The following is a 25,783-nucleotide window of genomic DNA, read 5'->3' as shown; positions in this document are numbered from 1 at the left end:
CCCAACACCCCCTGCTCTAGACCCTCTTTGATCACCCTGGAGCTGATCATAGTCTGAGTCCAAACCTTTCAGGCTATGTTTCAATACATTCAAATTGGGTTTTCTGTGGTGTTCCACATTTTTCTGGTTTTATTTTGCATTTCATAGTCTTTGAGATTATTTTAGTTCAGAAACCTGTATATTTCTGCACTTCCATGTTTTCCTTTCTCCGATCAACTTTTTAAATCAAGTCTTCTGAACAATATCTGGAACATCCCAGGCCACTGATTTCAAAGGACTGCAATGTAACCAGCCTTTCTCCTGTTTTACAGCAGTTTGTTCATTGAATCAGAGACCTCACAGATGGAAACTCACACAGCTATTAGTCTAAATATGCCCCCCTTTAAATCAGCGATTCAACAGCAAAGAATCAGCAGCATGCATGTCATGTCTGCTGATTTTACACTATCCTACTAGTAAATGATTAGCCATGTGGAAATATAATTTTTACCAAAACAGCCAATGATCTGGTTACTAAAGTTGGATTGCTATTGCTATTTTAAACACAGCTGTATGCTGTCTCACAGCTGAGGTAGAGATAGGGGATGCCAAGTCAGATGTTTGAGAAAGTGGTGCTGTTTTCGCACATCCCCGAGACAGACGGTAGATATGAAAAAGTGTCTCAGAAACTGGTTTTTTATTATTAGCTGAAAAAATGTAAATATTCTATAGTATTGCACTGCTTGAATTTCATCAGTAGTAACATTTCTTAAAAGACTGAGAATCAATTTCATCCAGGTGAGTGTGACAATTCTGCTCCTAATGAGGTTACGTTTTGAGTTCACCTTGGTTTAAAAGTTATCACCTGATAATAGTAATAGTGTATATAATATTGATACTTTGTAAGAAAACTACTATTATTCAGTTTCATAGTAACAGTGCCACTGAAATGTCAAATCACAGCCAAAAAAACCAAAAAAGTAAAAAAAAAGCAATTTATTAAATCAAGCAGTTTTCACGTTTTCAGAATGGAATGATATGAAAGATCTTAAGTTGAATTTTGATCTCCTTTGGAGATGAAAAAAAAAGGCAAAACGAATAAAAGCAGACATTAAAAATAACTCAAAATGAGTTGAAAGTGCTCAGTCCCAGCCCAGCTTTGTTGTGGGAGAACGGGAGAGAAGGCCTGGCTCAGACAGCTCCAGGTCTGGACAGATGCCAACTGCAGACCAGGTATACATTTCCTCACCAAATGTTCATTGGCAAGACACAAGGAGGACACTGCTCTAAAACAAAATACCAATGTGTCAACGTTTTACAGTAGAAACTAAAGAACGTTATCAGCAGCATGCTCACCCTCCCATTACTCTACTAAACTACGTGTGCTGCTCCGTGCCGTTGCTGTGAGTGGAGCGAAGCCGAAGTGAAGGAGTGTTGGGCAGAGTGGTCAGCACAGGCAGTCTTTGAAGATCACAGCTGACTTGTGGAGTGGTTCAAGCTGTCGATTTGCTATAGCTTGATGGTGCCAGTGGGCAAACTACTGTTACACAGTCTATAGTAGCGAAGGTCGTTCACCAGTCTCTGCACGCTTTGAGTGAATGACGGCAGGTCCTGGAATTAAGGTGGGAAACAATAAGTTAATTTATAGATAGAGTCATGTTGAAGTGTTATGGATAATGCTTCTGGGATACAAAGCACATTTATTAAATCAAGTGTTATGTGCTTTACCTTTCAAAAGTGCAATGCAATATTCAACATATCCTTGTGTAAACGAAGAATGAAAAACAATGGCTTTATGTAAATTAGTGTTTTCAATAAGAATCCTGCTGACTGTGAATAACACAGGAGGAGCTACAGACTCAAAAGTGTGAAAATATGATCCCCTGAGGTGACAAAGTGCTATTTAATTAGTGCCTTATTTACTTTGGCTTTATGCAAAGAAAAGCAGCAAAGGTATATAGGTGCAGTTCTCACCTGTACTGCGTTTTAATAACTGACCTTGCTAAACTAAAGCAAGAACAGCAGAAAAAGGTATGAAACAAGATAGAAATCCTAGAAAATGTTTTCTCACCATATGCATTTCATGAATTATTTTCCTGTACAAAATTAAACAAGGTATCCATTGGATGGATGGAGCTAAATTCAGAGCAATATGTTAAACAAGTGATTTTATCTTACACAGAAAGTGTAAAAACAATGTGGGGAAAAAAAAACAACCCAAAAAAAACATCACAGTTACTTGATGGGTCTGGGAAAAAACCTTACCTGCTCTAGCTTGAAGTTGCGCGCGAGAACGTCCCGCTGACTGGTGTCCACACCTTGACAGCCGTTCAGAAACTCTGGCATGAAAACCGAGTAGAAGGCATCGAAGTCAACAGACGCCATGTTGTAAATGGCAAGGGTTATTTCCTCCTGAAGGAGGTCGTGACTTTTGTGCAGAAGGACCTGCAGGAGCACGTTGATGAAGTGGAAGAGCATCGAGGTTCGGAAAAGCTTCTGAAGAATCAGAATAAAAGAAAAAACAAAATACAGTTGGAGGATGAGTTATAACAGACTGCAGCTCACACTGTGTGCATATTATTCCAGTTTTACTTATTTTAGTCAGATTCTAAATGTGCTGAGGCACATTCTTTCTTGTATTACTTAAAAATGCAAAACTTGCTAACCCTTTAATATTTATTGTAGTTGACTGAGAACAGAGGAACAGAGAGAGGGATGAAGGAAAGGAATAATTCAACTCTGAGATCTAATAGCATAGTCAACTCTAAATATTATTCACTCTTACACCCATAATCACTCAAAAGTTGTTTCACCCCTCAAAAAATGTATTAGTTAAAACCTCTAAAATTAAAAGATATTGGAAGAAAAGCTAAACGTACTCTGTGATACAACTTGTGCTTGCTGTTTAGTGACTCCAGATAGGACAGATTCTGCTTGAAGATGTGGAGATCAGTTTGCAGAAAGGACTGCCCAAATGCCTGAAAAAGATATTACAACAAAGAACAGGAAATGAAGCTGAACGAGTGCAAAACGCAAATAACTAAAATGGCATCTATTCTTTTAATCGTTATATTGATAAATATACATGTGAATAAACACACCTGCATGGCTGCTGTGAACTGGGCCTCGTTCTCTATGGTGTCGTCAACGCCTCCTCTTTGGACACTCGTTAAGACCGAGGTTTTGAAGAAGTACCTCCAGTTATGGTGAAGTATTTGGTATAGCAACTCGAACATTTCTGTCTTGACATCCGGTGAGGACCGCTGTTCAAGAGAAATCATTCATGAAATCTGATTATTATACATTTACTTTCATGTCAAGTAAACAACTTTGTACATTCGTCAGGATTTCAAAGAAAATCGACTACGGTGTTGTTGCATTACTTGGTGTAATACAATGTGGCATTTTTTTCTCTTACATTCTGAGTAATTTCAACTAACCAATTGCTTCAGGCTTTCAACCCTGCAACTCTCATTCTGAACCGTTGTGGTTGATATTTTAGGCGTTTTCTTAAAACCGCCCTCTTAAATCCCTTTAATATGGGGATATTTGCAGCATAACACATGGGTAACATAAAACCCAGCAGAGGGAGTCATTTGCAGCCCTAAGAACAACACAACAAAATGCTGCATGCTCAGTCGTACAGTTAACAGTTGTGAACTGCAATAGCAAACAGGTTGTAGCACATAGAATTGATGGATTGATTGATGGATAACAAAAACGCTGAATAATTGAATAATAGATAATTGGAATAAACAAGTTTATTATTTTGATCAATATTTTACAAATTTGATAGGATTAGTTCTAGTCACTTTTGTAGCCAAATCTGATAGAAACAGTAGGCTACCGTCACTAGCAACTTTATTAGATACACCTGTTCAACTGCTTGTTAACAAAAGAAGAGTTAGCCAATCACATGACAGCAAGTTTAAACTGAGCATCAAATGGGAAAGAAGGGGATGTAAGTAACTCTGGAGCTGTTTGATGGAAAAATCATTTCTCAAGATTACAGTGAATGATCCCAAAAAGAGAAAATATCTGGCATGCATGAACAGAAACTGCCTCTTAGATATCAGAGGTAAGAGGAGAATGGGTGGGATGGTCTGAGATGACAGAAAGAAAACAGTTGCCAACTACACCTTACAACCAAGGTGTGCATAACATCATCTCTGGACTCACAACAAATCGAAACATCAAGCAGATAGGTTATGAAAAAGAATTAAGGCAGTTCTAAAGGCAAAATGGGTCCAACCCAGTATTAGCAAGGTGTAGCTAATAAAGAGGCCACTGGGTGTATAATAAAAAATATATTTTACTAATTATTTTACTATTTTAGCTGCTCAAGCTTTATTCTAGTAAAACGTTATAAAACAATCGGAAAGAGGCAGAATTCAGCCTCATTAAGTGTCATGTTTGCCATTATTAAGCCTCCTCTAAAACAAGGTAAAAGTGACGCCCTCTTGTGGTCCTAGTCTTAATTTCGGTCTTAACTCTGCAATATCATGGCTTCACTTTTGGTTGCTAATCATTTAGCCTAGATAAAAGTTTGCTAGTTAACAGTAATGCAGTGTGAATGCATGCAAGCTGTGTGTCTGTGTCATGGCAACCAAACACATGATGTGACTGTTAACACCCTTCCTGCAACGTAAAATGAGACATAACTGTCCAACACTGTTCTATGCAACAAAAAGGAAGAGTAAAAATCAAGAAGGACGTTTTTCAACTATCCTGCATAAACACTAACTGACCTCAGCCACAACTGGGTAGACCTGCTCCATGCACAGTGAGAGGATGCTGGGCAGGAAGGGCTTGAAAGCTTGACCAGGTTCTTGCACCACCACCTGCAGAATTTTCAGGAACTTCTGCACCACCCTGCATCCGGCGCTGCCTTCTTGTAAAATACTGGCAGCCAGCTGCTCCCTGAAACATCACACATTACGCAAAATTTCCTATCAGGACAGGATTGCAGTAACACTCGCTGGCAAAACTGACAAGTGTTCAGAATAGGAAGTAATGTAAAGTTTAATTTTTACCTCGTGAACATGCTGAGGAAAGTGTGAATGATCTGCCCTGTGAAAGCAACACCCATTTGGACTCGCAGTGCTTGGAACAGTGTCAAGAAGAAGGCCAGCATCTCATCTGTCACATCTGCAGCAGAAAAGTAATGATCACAAAAACAGAAATCACAAAGCCTTAGAGGTAAGTACAATTTTTTTTGTAATAAACGTTAGCCAATGATTATTTATATAAGGACTAGTTCATATTTAAACTGAAATAGGTTCATAATCTTCAGGTGAACCATAAACATTAACTCCTTTAAACCTGAGTGAACTTAACGTTGAACCAGCTGTCTGTAAGGGTGATCTGGCACAACACTGCTTATACTTAGCAGACATTTACTTTACACAACGTTGCATGACAGCATTTTTCTGTGAATCTTAACTAAATGTTTACAAATGTCAAAATGTTTCAGCCTAAAAACAAGCCAGTTTAGGCACAGATTAAATAAATCACATAATAAACTGCATCCTGATGAGGAAGAAGCGAAGCATCCACCAGTTGTAAACATATATCACATAGGGTGAGTATGCAGGGGAATTAAAATCCTTGTCAGGCAGATTTTAGAGGTGTTCCTGCTGAAATACATCAGATTCAAATGACTAGGGTAGCATTTAATTTGCAGCTCTATAAACTGAGGTTTTAAATAGTAAACAAAATAACCTCTACTGTGGCCACATTTATAGCTTGAACTGTAAAGACTAGCTAAACTCCAAATCAATTTTTCTTTGCAGATAAACTGTATAAATTGGACCTTAATGGTGCTATCTTTATGTTGCTGTGCAAATTTGTTTCATTCTGCAATAGTTGTCCTAAAATTGTCTTAGTACTGCCCTCTTTGGGTTGAATGGTATGGAATGCCAAAGTGCTCAAAGTTAAATAAATAAATGAAACATTATAAAATAAGTATCTACATCAATAGATAATAAACATATAATGTGAAATAGTGAAATAATTGAATGCATATTAAATTCTCAGCTCATTATAATAAAATATATTTCATTTTCCTTTACTGCTGGAATTATATAAAAATAGCCTCAAAAATAATTTCAGTTATTAGGTAAAAAATTCTATATCTTAATTCTTTTATGTTATAAAGCTGATTTTTAATGGAAAATGAAATATATTTCATAATAATGAGCTGAGAATTTAAGATGCATTCAATGATTTAAAAATTTCATTGTCACATTATATGTTTCTCTATTATTTATTGATGTAGATACTTATTTTCATAATGTTTCATTTATTTATTTAATTTTGAGCACTTTGGGGTTCCGTAAAATGGTGGCTAATGTAGCTTTATTCTCCTATTGGTTCAAACAGTACATCTTGGTACATGTCTACGTCACAGCCTCATGTTTGGGTATAAAACCCTCTCGCTCAGACACACGGCCCCGTAGCAAATCGCGAGTTGGAATTGCGAGCATTGAATGAAAGCGTTTTTCAGGTTGGCATTTTATTTCCTATTAGCTACCATAGCATTTTAATTGATGTATTCAGAAGATTTAGACCCATCAGATTCCATAGTAATTAGCTTTAGTGTTAATGTTTTGTAAACTGATGAGGCTCAGGCCCACTGGGCTCTATAAAGCCTCCCACAACCTCTGGTGACGAAGGGGGTGAAAAGCCTCCACCTCAAAAAATGGATCACTCCTCATGTTTCAAAATGTAAAATTAAGCTAGCTGTTGCCTTCAATCATCCTGACCACACCCCCGCTTAACCCCCTCCACTCATCTCCACACTTGGCCGTGCCCCTCAGTGTCTCCTGTCACCGCCCACCTTGGTGGATTTTGTCAAAACGTGTCTCGGGGCGAGGTTATGCATTCACACCGGGTTTAGTTCTACTTTAAATGAAACTATGTTTAACCAACACACCTGGCTGCTGAATAAAAACAGGGAACAGGTTGAGAGTCACTTGGACAGACTCCTGAAGACTCTGGTAACAGATCTGACGTGATTTGGTGGATTCACTCGAGATGCTGTCGACTGTATCCCTGAGCACAGGCAGAGTCTGCTGTATCACTGCTTTCACTGGAGAGGAGACAAATGTTGGGAGAAAACAGCAAAAAGATGGTTAATTATTGATGATAAAAGCAGGTATCTTATCTAACAAAAGCAACAGAACGTTAAACCGACCATTATCCAGGCCCGGCTGCCGTGGACTGATGTTCACCGTTCCTCTTAAAGTACGATATTCCCGAGTGAGAGCAGCCACTAGGCTGGCATGACTGCTGGAGCGCGTTTGCCATTGCTGCTCACTCTCGGATAAATTTGGCCATGGAAGCAACAGCATGTTGGACAAAGCTCTGCACACAAGAATGTGAGCCTAGACAAAACACAAATAGACAAATTGATTATTTCAGTTACTGAGAAGATTTCTAAATGTTTTACCTTTAAAAGCCCAGAAAAAAAAAAAAAAAAGCAAAAACAATTATGATCTGGAGCCGAATGAGATGGTCAATTTAAAAATTTTCTAAACAATTGCTATAAATAAAAATGAACAGCAAAACCAAAACATCAAAGTAAAGATGTGTCATCAGTAAATGACATTAAAATTACATAAACGCTCTATAAAGCTAACTAGCTTTACCTCTTGGGGAAGTCTGTGGGTCTGATTCTCTGTAGTAATCCGGTTGAAGATGTTCTGGACAGCTGGCAAAGTGACCAAAAACACGGGCCTCACTGTAGCAGTGATGGAAACCAGCAGATGGCTTGCTGAGAGAAGCAGCTTTTCAGGTACCTAAAGTATAAAAAATGATTCAATATCGTGAAAGTTAGAAAAGGAGAAAACCAGCTTCTTTTGAAAACAAAAGCTCCCAGGAATCAGACACCCCAGAGGTTTTTCATAGGAAGTAAGATTATTTCTTTTAAACTGAGGTTGGAGATTAGACCTGCTGATGTGAGTTGCTCTTCCAGCTTCTCAGGCAGCAGTCTAAAAAGCTGGATGTCAAACATCGCTAAGTTTGACAATTTCACACATTCACCCGCAGCTGTGACTGGTTTCACATGTGCCCTGGAACATGATCTCTGCAATGCTGTTATTATCCACTGGGATTGTTTTAAGTCTGGAAATATGCTCTACCACTTCCACTCGTGATCAATAGAGTTACGAATGGCCAACTTTAGGTTATAAGGTTGCCAAAAACAACAACTGAACCTGATTTACAACCTTAAGTTTACAAAACGAATGAGCTAAAGAGGAGAATAAACATGAGATAAGAAGAGAGAAGGTGAATAAAAGACCTAAGAGAGAATTTTTTCAGTGAAGGTCAAAAGCTCAGGTTGCAGTTTTTACATATTACTTCATCGCATATTTTCATTGCAACATGAAACTGTAACTGCTTTTCTAAACAGGTGTCAGTCAGCTTCAGTTATGCATAAAAAAGAAAAGAGATTATCATTTAACTTATAAAATATATTTTTTTCAAATAGATCCAGAAACGTTAGGGCTGACGATGCACATTTTCAATTAAAATCATCTTTTGACTATAATCATGACTAATTAAAAACGTAAATTAAGTTACTAGCACCTGGCTGGCCAGCTGAATGTGTTTCAGTGATAACTAAACTCACCAGTTTCCTCTTCTTTGCTAGCTAAATGTTCACCGCCAGTTAGCTTGCCGATTAAACATCTTTTTATATAACTGGACATTTGAAAACATTTTTTTTGTCACCATTTGCTGTGCACTCTCGGTCAGCTGGCTAAAAGAAGGTTCCTACACTTTTCCCTCGGTTTCAGAACAGTCTGGCCGCTTCTATATTCTGCAGAGGTTTAAAGCTACTAAACTTGGCAGGTATTTATTCTATATTTTTGCTTGAGTCTATTGATCAAAATAACTATAAATTATATTTTACTATATATAATAACTATACAAATAGAGGCAATACTATAATTAAAAACAAAAAACGCTTTAATTTCAGAAAGTGACTGCATTATATACATGTTCCATCCAGCAGAGGAGCCACATAACTGCCCAAAGTTTAAGGTTATCACAAGACAAAAGCCAACAATCAAATGTCTGAAATGTGAATAAAACCCACATTATAGGTCCTTTTTGTTGAATAATTGTCAATTGTTGCAAGGAAAAATGCGAGAAATATTCTAAATAATTATTTTACCCCAGTAAAACTCATCTTTTTAAAACTAGAAAGACAATGAAAACTTGTATTTAAATTTTTATACCCAATTAAACATTTGTAAAACCTGGAGAAACATTTAGGGCATTCCTGACATAGCACTGATAAAGAAATATCTTTACACACTTATAAATCGGAAAGCACGATTAATGCCACGGCTGTCAACAGCATAGAAATACAAAGAAAGCAAGATTCAATTCGAGCCAAGTACCTTAGTTGTGATGAGTGGGCTACCAGCATTTACTGCAGAAGTGATGAGGTTGATGAACTGGCTCTGGTTTTGACTGTGGACTTCACTGTAGAACTGAGCTAGCCAGTGGGAATAGGCTTGCAAAGCAGCAAGAGCCTGCGCATGTCTGTAAATACACAATCCAAATAAAACATGACTCACTTTTGGAAGGGTCACCAATAGGGTCTGACATAATTGACCAACAGTAAATCTTATTGTTTGATCATTAAAGGGGACATATCATGCATAATGCATTTTGTTAGCCCTTAAATACATTTTATTGTGTACTTGGAGTCAATAGGAGTGCAGAAAAGTTGGATTTAGTCCCTCCAGGTGCTGCGTAGATATCTTTAAATTAGATAGACCACAACGCAATGATATATCCCCTTTAAGACAAGATAAAGCACGTGAAGTATGAGTGTGCTAAAGTCTAGGATTGAATGGGCTACATAAGGAACATTCAAGACATTTTAAAACTCAGAACCTGAAATATGATTGCATTATGTAGGAACAGGAACCAACTACTCTGCAAGTTACCGGGGTGGCTTTTCAGCATTTTTATATTCACAGTTTGCAACATTTCAATTTAAACCAGCATCTTTAACTATTTGCAGTCAGCTTCTCGCTGGTTGGAAACGCTGTGTTTTGTAACCCAGCAGCCCAGGACACGTGATACTCACACGTCAGTGAGGTCAGGTTTGAGAACAGAAGGCACAGCTGTCTCCAGGTCATAAAGGCCGGTCTGAGAGCCATAACAAGTTAATTCAACCAACCTAAAGAGGACACAAATGGGCCATTATATGCCACATGTTTCATAAAACCACCAAAAACATTTTTAAAAGAACACACAAACAGTCGCCTCTGTCGGCACAACTGTACCGTGACTTTGGTACATAAAGTAAAAAATGGAAGTTTTATTCGCAATAATAGCACTCTGAGCCCCCCGCCTTAAAAAGATGTAACAAAGCACGGACCTCTCCACCACAGCCAGAGCATCACTGAAACGTGCAGCAAAAACCTCTCCAATAAAGTGCTCAGCTAGGCGTCCTACTGCCTGTAGCAGTGAGCTGAGGTCCCTGAGAGAACAGTGGAGTCGGCGACAGTCATTCTCCGCTGTTATGTTCAGTCTTCGACCTAAAAGAAAAAAAATACACACCACATTTATTAAGTTATCGCTCTCAAGTTCAATCAATAAACATCAGAAAAGCTTCAACCTTTACATACTTGAGCCATTGGAGACGATAAACTGCCGCAGACCCAGGTATACATCCAAATTTTCTTGTAGGACTGGAAACTTGAAACACAGAGAAAGTATGAAAATATAAAATTACCAGTCATGCCAAAATAATTCTTGTTCTTTTAAATAAAATTTAGGGTCTCAACATCTTAGGGTAGATATGCATTGAAACCAGCACTTAACAGATAAGGGCATTTTACAATTGTGAGAAAAGAGCACAGAATAAAGACTCAACAAGTGATTACAAAATTAAGTGTCTCTCAAGAGGAAGTGGGTTAAAAAAGGAAGCATTTTACAGTAAACAATTCAAATTCAGTGTCCTGAGCCAAGTAAATAAACAATGATGATTGAGCAGCCGCACCACAGAACATGCAGCTTTTAAATATGGATTATATGCATACATAATAGCAAGGGACTGCTAAATGCAGCATTTGGTAGGATACATTTCATGTATTAAGCATGAAAATTAAGAAAAGTCTCTGGAAGAAAAATGTATTACAATTGAAATTGTTATTTCAATGTTCAAATAAATGCATTCCTAAAACAACGCAGAACATAGTTCTTGATATATTAGCAATAGCGTATTAGCAAAATGAAACAAAACATGATAAGAAAAATGGTTCAAAGAAAATCTGAAATAAAACTGACAGTCTAACTCACACTACTGCAGATTCACACATTCTAACATCAAGTTGATTTATAGTTAGAGAGCCCACACAATGTGCATTTGCATAAAGTATCAAAGATATCAAAGTTGTTCGCCACAGGACGAAGCAAATGGTCAGCATATTAATATTGTGTTCTTTTCATATTATTCACTTTAAGCAAATTCTCTAAGAGTCACTTACAAATGATAATGTGCCTGCTGGTAAAATTTAAAATTGCCTTAAAAAAAAAAAAGAAAAAAAAAAAAGCTGCAAAAGCTGAATTTGAAATCCAAAGGTTATGATTTACATTAAAAGTTCACTTTGGTCCTAACTGTATTACTACATCCCTTGGTTTGGGGGGGAAAAAAAAAAACAATACATCCTTTATGAGGAGAAATCCAAAAAAAAAATAAAAATGGTTTAAATAATGTAAACCCTAGACTGAAAATCAAAAATACAAAGGAGGAACATTAGAAGCATAGCGGGTAATCCTCTCAGAACAATTGTATCCTGTTTTTTCCTACAGCATCATTATCCATTTCCTCTTGGTCATTACTTCTTTCAGCAAATAGCCGAATGTACACGGGACAAAATGTTCCAGCTGCAGAAGCAACGCACCATTCTTACAGTGGTTTTTAAGAGTACAAATCAACAGTATGCATGCCTAAAGTATACTGAACATTATCATTTCGGAGAATCTCCAAAGTTCCTCAACTTATGCAGGTTCACACATGATTACGTGATTACGATTATTATGCAGATACTCAAGGGAAAAAGCACGGTTTTCCTTTCAAAGTAAAAGCTTATAAAAAAAAAAGCAGCACATTTGATTTTAAGAGCAGAATTAAGATATATTTAGGTGTAATTTAGGACTTTCTATTGACCGTCCCCATAAGACTAAAGATCTTTATTCAAATATAAATACAATGCACAACTCTGAACTGACCCACTGCATTACTAAAGAACATGAATTAATCAAGTGGGTTAGCACAAATGCTGACATGGAGTGAGACGTTTTCGGCTTCAAGATGTTATTAAACATTATTAATAGTGGATTCCTATATCTTAGGAACCTAGGTGCTGAAAGTAATTTAGTTAAATGGGATGCTAAAGTGATAACATGAAATCTAAACCCTGTATAAAGTCCAACTGCTATCTTACCAGGGTAGAAAATGCATGGGATGGGAGCAGTTCCATCACCTTGGCAACCACCTCCAGACTCTGACGCAGGTACCTTTGCCACTCCGTCTGTTGCTATAGTGATGGAATGAAGAAAACCATTTAAGCTTTGAACTAAGGGAGAAATATACTTTTATAACATGTCAAGGAGTTCAAAGATTACCAAGCTAATACTATAGTAATGATATAGTTATTCATTCTAAAGTATCTGTTTGTACAGAATGACAATTTATTTATATTTGTTAAATCTTCTTACATCATCATCCAGAGTCTCATCATCAAGCTCCTCCAACTGAGCCTGGTTGCATCTGAACTGAATGCGATCGAGAACTTCCCTTAGCAGAAGAACTAAGGCATCTTTGTACCTGTCAGATCCCACATGAATGTACTTAATCACATGCAATTAATAGTATTAAAAAGACATGAAAAGATCTGTACACATGGTTGACTCCAATGTACTGTAAGCAGTTAATCACACTTACCTATTAAGTACACTTTCTCTGTCAGCAAGTCTGCTTTTTATTTTGGTTGTCAGAAAATCCAAAAACACACTCCAAATGTCCAGACAAGCAAAGTATCCCTCTTGTGTATGCTGTCAATTTAAGGAGAAGCAGGCCTGTATAAACTCTGCACCAATTAATAAAACATGTAAATTACTGCTAAAACCATCATTACCTGGTTGAAGGTGTACTTGAAAAGCAGACCAAGAAACTCTACAATTGGAAACTGGGGACTTGACTCAATCCTTCTCAGGTGAACACTCACAAACAGGCGCAGAAAATCTGTAAACTTTTCCAAGTAACTGCAAGATTAGAGAGACATCATTAACACAAGACGAAGTCAATACATGAACAGTGCTTCGCAGAAGTAGTCATACCACTTGACGATATTTTGTCAAATCACAACCCTTAATCTTTTAAGTTACCATTTTGTGATAGGCAACACAGTGATAAAAATCTCCACAACTTTATCCCTGGCCTATCTGCTGTGCTCCTCCGAGGCCTTCGGAGAACAGCTGCTTCTATACGGAGATTAAATTACACAGTTAAACTCTATTTACTAATTTGGTAACGTCTGGACGCAATAGGTTGCACTGAATTTTATCTAAGGCAGCTGAAGAGATGTTCAGAATACTGAGAACCATGCTTAATTTTTCTTCCACTTGTTCGCTACTTCCTGCTGGTCTATCACATAAATCCCATTATAGTACAATGATGTTTGTGATGGTAATATGACCAAATGCTAAAAATATGAAGGGGTATGAATGTGTTTGCAAGGCACTTTAGTTTGTGGTTATAAGTTGCTTCACAGTATCATCTAGTTTATGCTAATATAAAGCAATACATTACTGAGAAACCACGTTAAAACCCATATAAATCGGTTTAATAAACAATGCTGAAGAAAAACAAAGATTGTTGATATAAGAGACAGCCAAGTAGGACTACTGAAAGACTGCAGGTAATTACAAGCATATGAAGGTTGCTGATCACATGTTTATTGGTTATTTGACTCAATGTTTGTTTTTACGTTGAACGTATGCATCTCTAATAAAAGGGATTAGGCAACATTAACATTAAATAATGAAATAAAACCAAAATGATCATATTAAAACATACTATGTCCCCAAATTATTCCCCCCAAACTCAGACAAGAAAAAACAAAATGGTGTAAATTAATTGTAATGTTAACGAAGGAAACAGGGCTGTAAAGAATCCACATAGAAAATGACAAGGATAAAGAAAGAAGGGTTTTCATAGATGGACTACCAAGAAATAGGAGTGAAACATAAGTCTTCCAAGTTGGTTTTAGAGTAAAACTAAATATAACCAACTTATCAGTAAAAACACACTAATCTTTTCACGCTTTATGCAAAGACATAAAATGCTTCTGGACTGAGCCATACCTCTCATCGAGCTCCTGTAAGCGGCTCTTGACCGTATGAGCGTTGTTCTCTCGTGTCAGCCTTTGCAGAAGAAAGAACGTCTGCTGGAACATTCGCAGCAGGTACTCCTCAAAGTCCATTGGCACGCAGTTCTTTGACACTAGTTCATTGACACAGGTCATGGCAAACACGCCAAGCCGAGCGCGATCCGCCTTGTTAACCTCACTCTGCTGCCCGTTTCGACCTTCTCCATTTGACGTTGGCACTGCCCCTGGGTTGAGCTGCCCGTTAGAAGTGGAGGAGATGAGAGGTCCCGTCTTGGCCTTTGTCCGTAGATCACAACCAAAACGTGCGAAGTGGAAAATGGATGCCAGCAGCGTGGGTGTAATACTTGTGGAAAGTGGGATCCAGCTGAACAGGTGAGCCAAGCACTCCAAAACAAGACAACAGAGCTGATGACTCTCATTGTCCAATGCAGCCATAGGCTGACAAAGCAGCTTTGAGTATTGGCTGCCCTGAAACAAACTGCCCAGCAATTCCACTGATACATTAAAGAAACAAAAATTGGTAATGTTAACTTACAAACTGCTTGATGAAAGACATGTTACAGCTCAGGTTAAAAGACAAGCAAAAAAAATAAAAAAAATACACTCATAATTGGTGCTAGGCTTTTATATAAAACTAACAAAAAAGGACAATTCACTTACCACCTTCCCTTGAAGTGGGCGATGGAGGTGGCGTAGAAGCAATGATGCTGTGTTTGTCCCAGTAAGTCTCCAAAATACCTGTTGAAATCAAGCAGGTCTTTCATCCAATAAAAGGTTTTTATCAAACATTTATCTGAAAGTACCAGTTGTGCTTTAATATTTGACCAATTTTATCTTTGGGCTATTTAGAGTGCCTCACACAAGTACTCATGAAACTTTAACCTGGTCACATTTTGTCACATCACAAACTTACAGTGGGCTTTTCTGGGATTTTATGTCACACATCAACAGAAAAATATTTGTCAGTGTGCCCCAGGGCAGCTGTGACTACAATGTAGTTTACCACTGTCAATGTGTGTATGACTGTTTCTAATGTAAAGCGCGTTGGGGTCCCTAGGGACTTGATAAAGCGCCTTACAAGTTCAGGCCACAGGTGCTCTTCATATTTTTGGTAAATGAACATTAATTTGCAATTCCTACCACAGATTCTCAGATGGTTTCAGATCTAGACTTTCACAGGGCCATTCCAACATCCCCATGTTTTGATCTTGACAAATCATTTCAACTCTAGCTCTATATTTTGGGTTGATGTCCTGTTAAAACGTGAATCTCTACGCTACAGTCTCTGCAGCATCTAATAAGTTTCCTTCACACTTTTCCTGTATTTACCTCCATCCAACTCCATATCTCTGTCTCCTACATGGTTTGTGGCAAACACAGTGTACGGTTTTCTTCTTGCTACTCTTACCAAAAAAGCCCTGACTTGTGAAGTGCATGACAAGTGAGGACAGATTCCCCCACCTGAGCTGTGGATCTCTGCAGCTCCTCCAGAGACACCATGGGTCTCTTGGCTGCTTCTCTGATTAAAGCTCTCATTGCTCAGCCTGTCAGTTTAGGCAGACAGTTGTGTCATGGTAGGTGTGCAGTTGTTCCATACTATACAGGTCCTTCTCAAAATATTAGCATATTGTGATAAAGTTCATTATTTTCCATAATGTCATGATGAAAATTTAACATTCATATATTTTAGATTCATTGCACACTAACTGAAATATTTCTGGTATTTTATTGTCTTAATACGGATGATTTTGGCATACAGCTCATGAAAACTCAAAATTCCTATCTCACAAAATTAGCATATTTCATCCGACCAATAAAAGAAAAGTGCTTTTAATACAAAAAACGTCAACCTTCAAATAATCATGTACAGTTATGCACTCAATACTTGGTCGGGAATCCTTTGGCAGAAATGACTGCTTCAATGCGGCGTGGCATGGAGGCAATCAGTCTGTGGCACTGCTGAGGTCTTATGGAGGCCCAGGATGCTTCGATAGCGGCCTTTAGCTCATCCAGAGTGTTGGGTCTTGAGTCTCTCAACGTTCTCTTCACAATATCCCACAGATTCTCTATGGGGTTCAGGTCAGGAGAGTTGGCAGGCCAATTGAGCACAGTGATACCATGGTCAGTAAACCATTTACCAGTGGTTTTGGCACTGTGAGCAGGTGCCAGGTCGTGCTGAAAAATGAAATCTTCATCTCCATAAAGCTTTTCAGCAGATGGAAGCATGAAGTGCTCCAAAATCTCCTGATAGCTAGCTGCATTGACCCTGCCCTTGATAAAACACAGTGGACCAACACCAGCAGCTGACACGGCACCCCAGACCATCACTGACTGTGGGTACTTGACACTGGACTTCTGGCATTTCCTTCTCCCCAGTCTTCCTCCAGATTCTGGCACCTTGATTTCTGAATGACATGCAGAATTTGCTTTCATCCGAAAAAAGTACTTTGGACCACTGAGCAACAGTCCAGTGCTGCTTCTCTGTAGCCCAGGTCTGGGGAATGCGGCACCTGTAGCCCATTTCCTGCACACACCTGTGCACGGTGGCTCTGGATGTTTCTACTCCAGACTCAGTCCACTGCTTCCGCAGGTCCCCCAAGGTCTGGAATCGGCCCTTCTCCACAATCTTCCTCAGGGTCCGGTCACCTCTTCTCGTTGTGCAGCGTTTTCTGCCACACTTTTTCCTTCCCACAGACTTCCCACTGAGGTGCCTTGATACAGCACTCTGGGAACAGCCTGTTCGTTCAGAAATTTCTTTCTGTGTCTTACCCTCTTGCTTGAGGGTGTCAATAGTGACCTTCTGGACAGCAGTCAGGTCGGCAGTCTTACCCATGATTGGGGTTTTGAGTGATGAACCAGGCTGGGAGTTTTAAAGGCCTCAGGAATCTTTTGCAGGTGTTCAGAGTTAACTCGTTGATTCAGATGATTAGGTTCATAGCTCGTTTAGAGACCCTTTTAATGATATGCTAATTTTGTGAGATAGGAATTTTGGGTTTTCATGAGCTGTATGCCAAAATCATCCGTATTAAGACAATAAAAGACCTGAAATATTTCAGTTAGTGTGCAATGAATCTAAAATATATGAATGTTACATTTTCATCATGACATTATGGAAAATAATGAACTTTATCACAATATGCTAATATTTTGAGAAGGACCAGTATTTTCAGATGATTGACTGGAGATATTGTTTTATAACCTAACCTGCTTTAAAAATCTCCACAACTTTATTTTCATTTGACCGAGCAGATTTATGGTCTATCACAAAAGAAAAAACACTGACGTTTGTGGTTGCAATGTGAAACAGAAGGTCAGTCAGTCATTTTCTACCGCTTATTCCATAGTGGGTCGCGGGGAGCTGGTGCCTATCTCCAGCAGTCTAAGGGCGAGAGGCAGGGTTCACCCTGGACAGATCGCCAGTCCATCGCAGGGCAACACACAAACAACCATGCACACACTCATTCATACACCTAAGGGCAATTTAGAGAAATTAATTAACCTAACAGGCATGTCTTTCGACTGTGGGAGGAAGCCGGAGTACCCGGTGAGAACCCACGCATGCACAGGGAGAACATGCAAACTCCATGCAGAAAGACCCCCGGCCGGGAGTCGAACCCAGGATCTTCTTGCTGCAAGGCAACAGGGCTACCAACTGTGCCTCTGTGCAGCCCACAGTTAAAAGGTATGAATACTTTTTGCAAGGCACCCTAACATTACCTTTTATAGTGAAACAGGACTCAGTTTATCAAAGAAACATCAAAGAATAATTCTGTGGTTCTTCAGGCCTAATAAGTGCCCGGTCCGTTCACAGCAGCAGCAGCACAAAGTCTCAAACGTAGTTCTTACCAGTCAGCAGTCCAAGCACTGTTGGTACCTGCTCAAGCAGCAGTTTACGCAACTCGTCCTTCCTGGCAACGCTGAGGTCTTCTCGAGGACAAGCGAGTTCCTCTGAGGTGGTTTTCAACATCACCAAACCCAATGGAGCAAGAGCTGGGGTCTGGATCAGCTGGAAGAGTTGAAAGAGATTACCAAATTCTGCTCACCAACTTAAGCGTTTATCACACTTGAACTGTACTTGAAATGTGTTTGGATAGGGTTTCGAAGTAGGTACAACATCTACTACATGTGACTCAGTATTTTAATAGTTTGTTTTTTTTAATCATTTTTTGCTTTGTGCATGCTCAAGTTGGATCCCAAACCACATTCCAATCCCTTTTCTAGCTTTGTGGGTGCATTTCCAACAGAACACCTTCTGTTATGGCTTCAAAAACAGTTCCTAAAGGATACAGCAAACATTTCTGATTCTTGCTATTTGCATTACAATAACATTTGTTGAAGCATTAGAATAAAAAAAAGTAATAAAGAACAAAACAAAGTAAAATAATGTGTTTTTTTAAATACAGGAGCACTGTACGCAGTTGTGCAGTTATGAAAATAATCAGAGAAAAAAAAACATGACACTCTGAACCGATTTTACAAATGCAACTGATAAACATTTCAGCTTTTTGTAACTGTTTATATTACCTGAGACAACATGTTTATTAAAAGAAAAGCTGTGGTTTTGCAGGGATTGTCACTGGACAGCTTGCATCCTTTAAGGGCCATTCAACACACGGTTGCTGACTCTTAAAGCCTTGCATTAGCAGAACAGCCATTGGCCAGGGCTCACCTGAAGTGTGCTTGTGAAGAAATCGTGGTAGAACATGGGCCAGTCTTGACGACCAATGTCCACAATGACTTTGCAGAGTTTGTTACGGATAAAATACGGCACAGACTTATGCTGAGCAAGTAGGAGTTTGGGAAGACAGCTGCGAATCTCCATCTTGTCTTGTGAAGCTAATCCAATCCACATTTTATTCACCAGATTCTGAAAAACAGATGGCAACATTTTTACAAAAACTATTGGAAATCTGTGCAAGAAGCTGAAGCTTCAAGTTGTCAAGTGGATGCAAAGAAACCTAAAGGATTAAAAGAGATCTGGTACAGAAAGGCTGGTCAAAATCCTTTCTGAGATATGTACAAACCGTTTCTTCTTTTTTCTGAAAACCATATCCTTTCCAAAACATTAAAAAGGCAAGTAGACTCTTAATAATCCACCACATGCAGGACTTACTTCAAACACTGTGAGACTGTACATCATCACATACTCATTCCGAGTATTGGAGAGAAAGAACAAGCAGTGGCGCCATGCTCCGGTCTGCTGTGCAAAGTTATTCAGCACCTCTTCTGCAGAAAAAGAAGGAAGTAAACGTGAGATCTTAGAGAGGTACATGACTTTGTAGTGCTTTACTGATAGACAAACTGAAAGTAACATGTTGCAACACAGGAAGCGTAAAATAACACACAGCAAACAGATTACTCAAAAAGTGGTATTTCCGAATCATATGGAGTTCATTTTCTGTATACAGCACATTGTATTTGGGGTTGCAGACTTTTTAATGATAGATTCATGCTGTAGGGAAGAGCATCAGCAATGGCTCTTTGAAGAAACCTGCATAATATGAGCTACAACAACATTTAATTTCCCGTTGGGGTGACTAAAGTATTTTTGAATTTGAATTTTGAATCACTTAGTAAAACCTGATCCATTTGACATTTATATAAACCGAGGATGCATGTTTTAAATAAAGCAATAAAATGACATTTTCAACAGTATTTTTTATATATTTTTTTCCTCAAAAGGGATTTTGGCTTCATTCAACGACAATGATGGAGTTGGCGACAGGAAATGAGTAGGAGGGACCTATAGGCACTAACGGTTCTGATGGCCTACATTTGAACTAGAAGCGACTGACGTTTTAACGTTACTGACGATCTAAACGGGATATACCCTATATACTGGCTTCTTTTATAAAGGCATGTTACTGACTTCATTTACTACACCTCAACTAAGCAAATGCATGACTCTTGATGACATTATGATAAAGCTTTATGGAGATACTAAACATCTTAATACAGTCAATTATTCATTTATTAAATTATTATCATAATGGATACAAGACTAGCATTAAGATTCATCAGATTAAACACTCAAACTTAACAGCGTTTTCAGTTTCTAAAACTAAACATTTTGGTGTCTCTACTATGTCATGTAAAAGCCTTCCAGCCAGTCAAAAACACATGGCAAAATCACGAGTTTTAACTGTAACTAAACGATTACGACCTTGTGTGACAGTAAGATGAAAGGCGGTTTTATGCGCTGTCCATCGATCTCCAATTTGAGCTACAGAGAACTTTATGATATAATTCATCGGTTGGTTTTAAGTTTCACATGCTTAAATCCATAGGACAAGAAGAGTATGAAACTGTTTATATCAAAATCCAGCCATTTTTGGTTTTATTTGCCTATTTTATAATATAAATACAAATGTTTCCAATTGGGAACAAAGAACAGACCTGAACCTGGTGGGCAATTAGCTAAATTAAAAGGTGGATGGAGGAATAGATGATGATTGGACAAACTGATGCATGGAGGAATAATTGGGAGCAATAAAGTATCTTTGAATTGAATTGAATTGATAGTCTGGTAAAAACAAACACTGACCTAAAATTATAACGTACCCATTAACAAATACACCAATGCAGCACATAAAGTTACATTTAGCGTCGAAGTTGGGATGCTAAACAGTACACAATTCAGATCAATTATATTTTAAAATGTCAACAATGGGTTGGCCTCTAATGCATAGTTTATTGGAAAATATGTCATAAGAATTTGGACTTTTCAAGAGAACGATAAATATCAATTAAAGATGTTTGAAAACTTCAATAATTGACGGTGTCAGAATTTTTATTTTTCCCATTTTCTCCAATGTTTGTTCCATCAGTGCATCAATAAATTCAAAAATATGATTGAATCAGTTACTGTGTGCAGTTTAGTGATATAAATTACACTTCTTTATGTAAGTGGTGTTCTTTAGAAGTATATTCAAAAATGTTTTTGTTTTTTTAACAGTAGTATTTGTGTTTGTGGGGCAATGAATGCTTTGACAGGCACAGCAACACAGTTACCTAAAAAAAAAAAGACTGCAAAGAAGTTAGTCTTTTATCATCACTTTTATCAGTATTGCAATAAATCCCATGAAATATCATGATAAAATTGTTATTCCATATTGCCCACCTCTAATGTCAACACAGCATTTGTTGATCAAACCAACAGTGAAAAAATTTTAACAGCAAAAATAACAATCCCAACAATAACAACAGTTTTGGGGGGTTTGAAAAACATCAATTGGTTATTTTTACAGGATTCAATATTCTTAGCACAACACTGATATGATAATTGCCTATCCCTAATAGGAACCCTTTTACTAGACCATGCCCTAATCACTACTTTGTAGATATATTTGTTTATAAATTTGAACTTACCTATTTCCCGTTTCCTCTCATTCGTTGTGCAGCTATGAAAGAACTCTGTCATCAGGTTCTCCAAGGCACGAAGCGATGATTCATCCGAAGCCTGAGTGATGATAAAAGCAAACAGTACATTCAGGCCATAGGGTAGGAATCTGATTAGATTAAGAATAAAGGTATGGCAATATTAAAAATCAAATCTGCCTGCATGCCCAAACCCAGATAAAGCTTCTTCATGGAAGAGTTTTCATGTCCAACAAAACTCCTCAGAGAAAAATGATCAAGATGCTCAACAATACTGAGCATGGCCATTTTGTCTGTTTCTTATTAGGTCATTTGGAGAAGACTCAAATAAAGCGCATATAGCTTAATGTAGCTCAGAGGAGTCATTTAGTAAGCTGGAAACCTCACTTCCTTGCATGTTCAGACTTGCAAACGCAATTGTCTGTCGACTTTATCAGTTTTCATGAATCGTGCGAGGATCCCCCCCCCCCCAACAGTCTTGTTTTTCCAAAATGTAATTTTGCGATCATGCTTTTTTGAAAAGAAGCTGGGCCCTGTCTTGCAAAACCGAGGAGCCTTTAAAGAGCAATTACCGTGGCAGGAAGGTTTGAATTCCTCAAATAAGCCACAACTTGCCGAGGCTAATCAGTAGTCAGAGCAAATATTTTGCTAGATGGGCGTCTTTCACCGTGAAATGGCACGAAAAGCTGTCAGATTTCACGGAAACGCCTGGCCTCAAACCGTTAGATGGCACAACAACAACCGGAGAATTTTGGGACATTCAATCAAGCTGTACGGAAATTATTGACCTACCTAAAGAGTGGTTTCGTTTCAGAGCGAAGACAACAAACAAGACAAAAACAGACAAACAACACGTACAGATCTGTGCTTACCATGTTAGTCTGCCTCAGATGCGTCCTTCAGTTTATTCAGTCGCCGATCAATTGACCGTAATAGGCCAACATTAGTACGTTGCTAGTAAATTCTAGGCTAACAGGCTAAGGTGTTGCTTGCTAACGTAACCGCACACCGTATTAATCATGGTGTACAACTGCTGAATTGGTGCTCTGCACACAGCAAGACCAATATAGTTGGCTTTTATTTAAAATACCTACAGTACGAAAATATATTTACCTCGCAGTAATAAAACCTTACGAGTTAGACAGGCTGGACGTTGAACCGTCTATCTCAAAACTAAAAGTTAGCTGCATTGTCGTATGTCGCCATTTACCGTTAGATTGACATTATCAACTAGCATTTGTCGAAAATAGAGCAAGCGTTGCCTCTTCTGATTCCACTGAAGTTACAAAACATTAATCAGCATTCAAAATCTGCCATTTCGTCGCCTGATCACCCAGTTGCTACCGCTGCAGCGGATGCGGCTAAAGCTAGCTTTTCTAGAAGGCTGAAGGCATAATTTTTGTTAGCTTAAATGTCAACCGCAGACATGCTTCCGTGGCCGCTGCTCACGACCGATGATCTTTACGGTTTATAATTTCGGCTCAAACTTATATTCATATCTGGAATTTGTCTTAAAGTTCTGCAATAATAACCCAAATAATTCTACACACGCCTGTTCCTGTTATTTCCCGTTTCAAAGCTTAGGGCGGCTAGCTTGAGGTCAGGGTCTGCTTCACAACTTCCTCTTTTGACATAACCAACCTACTTAGCTTGCGTCAAGCCAAAAACGGCTCGAAAAACACAATATCCGGTTTTATCTTTAAAACCGTAGTGTATAAACACTAAATGTCACGAGTGCAAAGTTAATTACCGCAAAATTATGAGATAAATTACTTCTTATTAATAATTAAAATAAAGCTATAAAATGTCCCCTCTCGGCTTCTGTAGAGAACAAATTAAGTGTATATATTTAAATTTAATCGATTGATTTAAATTTATAAACTGTTGACTTTTTAATGTTGCAAAGAAAGTAGCACATTTTGCCATTCCTATCCAAATAAGTGGTTCTCTTTGCTGTAATCCCCTACATTTTTATAAATTATAATCCTTACAATGAAACCTAAATTCGTACTTTGTAATTTTGATCAGAGAAATACAGGGGTTGGACAATGAAACTGAAACACCTGGTTTTAGACCACAATAATTTATTAGTATGGTGTAGGGCCTCCTTTTGAAGCCAATACAGCGTCAATTCGTCTTGGGAATGACATATACAAGTCCTACACAGTGGTCAGAGGGATTTTAAGCCATTCTTCTTGCAGGATAGTGGCCAGGTCACTATGTGATACTGGTGGAGGAAAACGTTTCCTGACTCGCTCCTCCAAAACACCCCAAAGTGGCTCAATAATATTTAGATCTCGTGACTGTGCAGGCCATGGGAGATGTTCAACTTCACTTTCATGTTCATCAAACCAATCTTTCACCAGTCTTGCTGTGTGTATTGGTGCATTGTCATCCTGATACACGGCACCGCCTTCAGGATACAATGTTTGAACCATTGGATGCACATGGTCCTCAAGAATGGTTCGGTAGTCCTTGGCAGTGACGCGCCCATCTAGGACAAGTATTGGGCCAATGCCATGATATGGCAGCCCAAACCATCACTGATCCACCCCCATTCACTCTGGGCATGCAACAGTCTGGGTGGTACGCTTCTTTGGGGCTTCTCCACACCGTAACTCTCCCGGATGTGGGGAAAACAGTAAAGGTGGACTCATCAGAGAACAATACATGTTTCACATTGTCCACAGCCCAAGATTTGAGCTCCTTGCACCATTGAAACCGACGTTTGGCATTGGCATGAGTGACCAAAGGTTTAGCTATAGCAGCCCGGCCGTGTATATTGACCCTGTGGAGCTCCTGACGGACAGTTCTGGTGGAAACAGGAGAGTTGAGGTGCACATTTAATTCTGCCGTGATTTGGGGAGACGTGGTTTTATGTTTTTTGGAGACAATCCGGGTTAGCACCAGAACATCCCTTTCAGACAGCTTCCTCTTGCGTCCACAGTTAATCCTGTTGGATGTGGTTCGTCCTTCTTGGTGGTATGCTGACATTACCCTGGATACCGTGGCTCTTGATACATCACAAAGACTTGCTGTCTTGGTCACAGATGCACCAGCAAGACATGCACCAACAATTTGTCCTCTTTTGAACTCTGGTATGTCACCCATAATGTTGTGTGCATTTCAATACTTTGAGCAAAACTGTGCTCTTACCCTGATAATTGAACCTTCACACTCTGCTCTTACTGGTGCAATGTGGAATCAATGAAGACTGGCTACCAGGCTGGTCCAATTTAGCCATGAAACCTCCCACACTAAAATGACAGGTGTTTCAGTTTTATTGTCCAACCCCTGTACATTTAATTTCAATACAATTTCATTCATTGCAATTCAGTTTGATTTGTAAATACTTTTCCAATCACATAGGCAGATTTAGATGCTATAGCATAGTCTAATTCAATCCCAGTTTTTATCCACAATACAATCAATTAGGTTCATTATACAATGCCAATTAGTAAAAAGTTATCTAAGGAAGCCCAGCTAATTGCATCCAGCAACTGACTGTGCAACATCCTGAGCAAGCATATGACAACAGTGGAAAGGAACCTCCAGCAGAAGCAGGGCCAGTATGCATCTGCAGCAGTCATCTGCTGCAACCGACTAGGGTTAGGGATGATAGGGAACACTCTTAAAAAAGTGTCTTTTTAAAAATCTCTTTAATGGATCTGTAATCTGTAAACGTTTGTCATTCTTGCTATTTACTTATCTGCAACAGTTATAGGTGTTTATAAACAAAAATAAAAACATCTTAAATATGGGGAAACTAACAATTTTAACACAAGATTTTAAAAAGCAAAATATTAGATGCTTTAATATAAATATCTTTCTGAATATCAAGTTACCTTATTACATTGACATATCATATATAGACAATTTATGATGGCCTGCACTTGTATAGCCCTTTATCAAGTCTGAGGACCCCAAAACACTTCACACTACAGTCAGTTATCCACCCATTCATACACACATTCACATACTGACAGCTGGGCAGATTGACAGACTCAGGG

At 38.6% G+C, this 25,783-nt stretch overlaps 1 protein-coding gene across 1 annotated transcript; it reads right to left on the bottom strand.

Annotated features, from left to right (window-relative positions):
* Nucleotides 1-960: 960 nt before the first annotated feature.
* Nucleotides 961-23,403, bottom strand: LOC124864491 (exportin-6-like). The gene is made up of 24 exons (XM_047359287.1): nucleotides 22,646-23,403; nucleotides 21,765-21,855; nucleotides 19,510-19,622; nucleotides 19,066-19,263; nucleotides 18,243-18,402; nucleotides 15,057-15,134; nucleotides 14,371-14,890; nucleotides 13,143-13,269; nucleotides 12,950-13,059; nucleotides 12,724-12,832; nucleotides 12,450-12,542; nucleotides 10,629-10,698; nucleotides 10,379-10,538; nucleotides 10,085-10,177; nucleotides 9,387-9,531; nucleotides 7,629-7,778; nucleotides 7,175-7,364; nucleotides 6,914-7,069; nucleotides 5,013-5,127; nucleotides 4,728-4,899; nucleotides 3,081-3,242; nucleotides 2,859-2,957; nucleotides 2,245-2,475; nucleotides 961-1,590 (listed from the first exon to the last, which is right to left on the bottom strand). Exons 1-24 carry the CDS (start codon nucleotides 22,646-22,648, stop codon nucleotides 1,489-1,491), a joined length of 3,447 nt encoding a protein of 1,148 aa, XP_047215243.1. The 5' UTR covers nucleotides 22,649-23,403; the 3' UTR covers nucleotides 961-1,488.
* Between the last annotated feature and the right edge of the window lie 2,380 nt (nucleotides 23,404-25,783).

The sequence above is a fragment of the Girardinichthys multiradiatus genome, chromosome Y (genome assembly GCF_021462225.1).
Source record: "Girardinichthys multiradiatus isolate DD_20200921_A chromosome Y, DD_fGirMul_XY1, whole genome shotgun sequence".
Lineage (NCBI taxonomy): Eukaryota > Metazoa > Chordata > Actinopteri > Cyprinodontiformes > Goodeidae > Girardinichthys > Girardinichthys multiradiatus.
The sequence above is the reverse complement of the archived record's forward strand: the minus strand, read 5'-3'. Positions and strand labels throughout refer to the sequence as shown.

Coding starts and splice junctions, on each gene's coding strand:
- LOC124864491 (XM_047359287.1), bottom strand. Junction 13,060..13,142: donor TCAAGTACACCTTCAACCAG/GTAATGATGGTT, acceptor TTAAATTGACAG/CATACACAAGAGGGATACTT. Junction 2,476..2,858: donor AGCACAAGTTGTATCACAGA/GTACGTTTAGCT, acceptor CTGATTCTTCAG/AAGCTTTTCCGAACCTCGAT.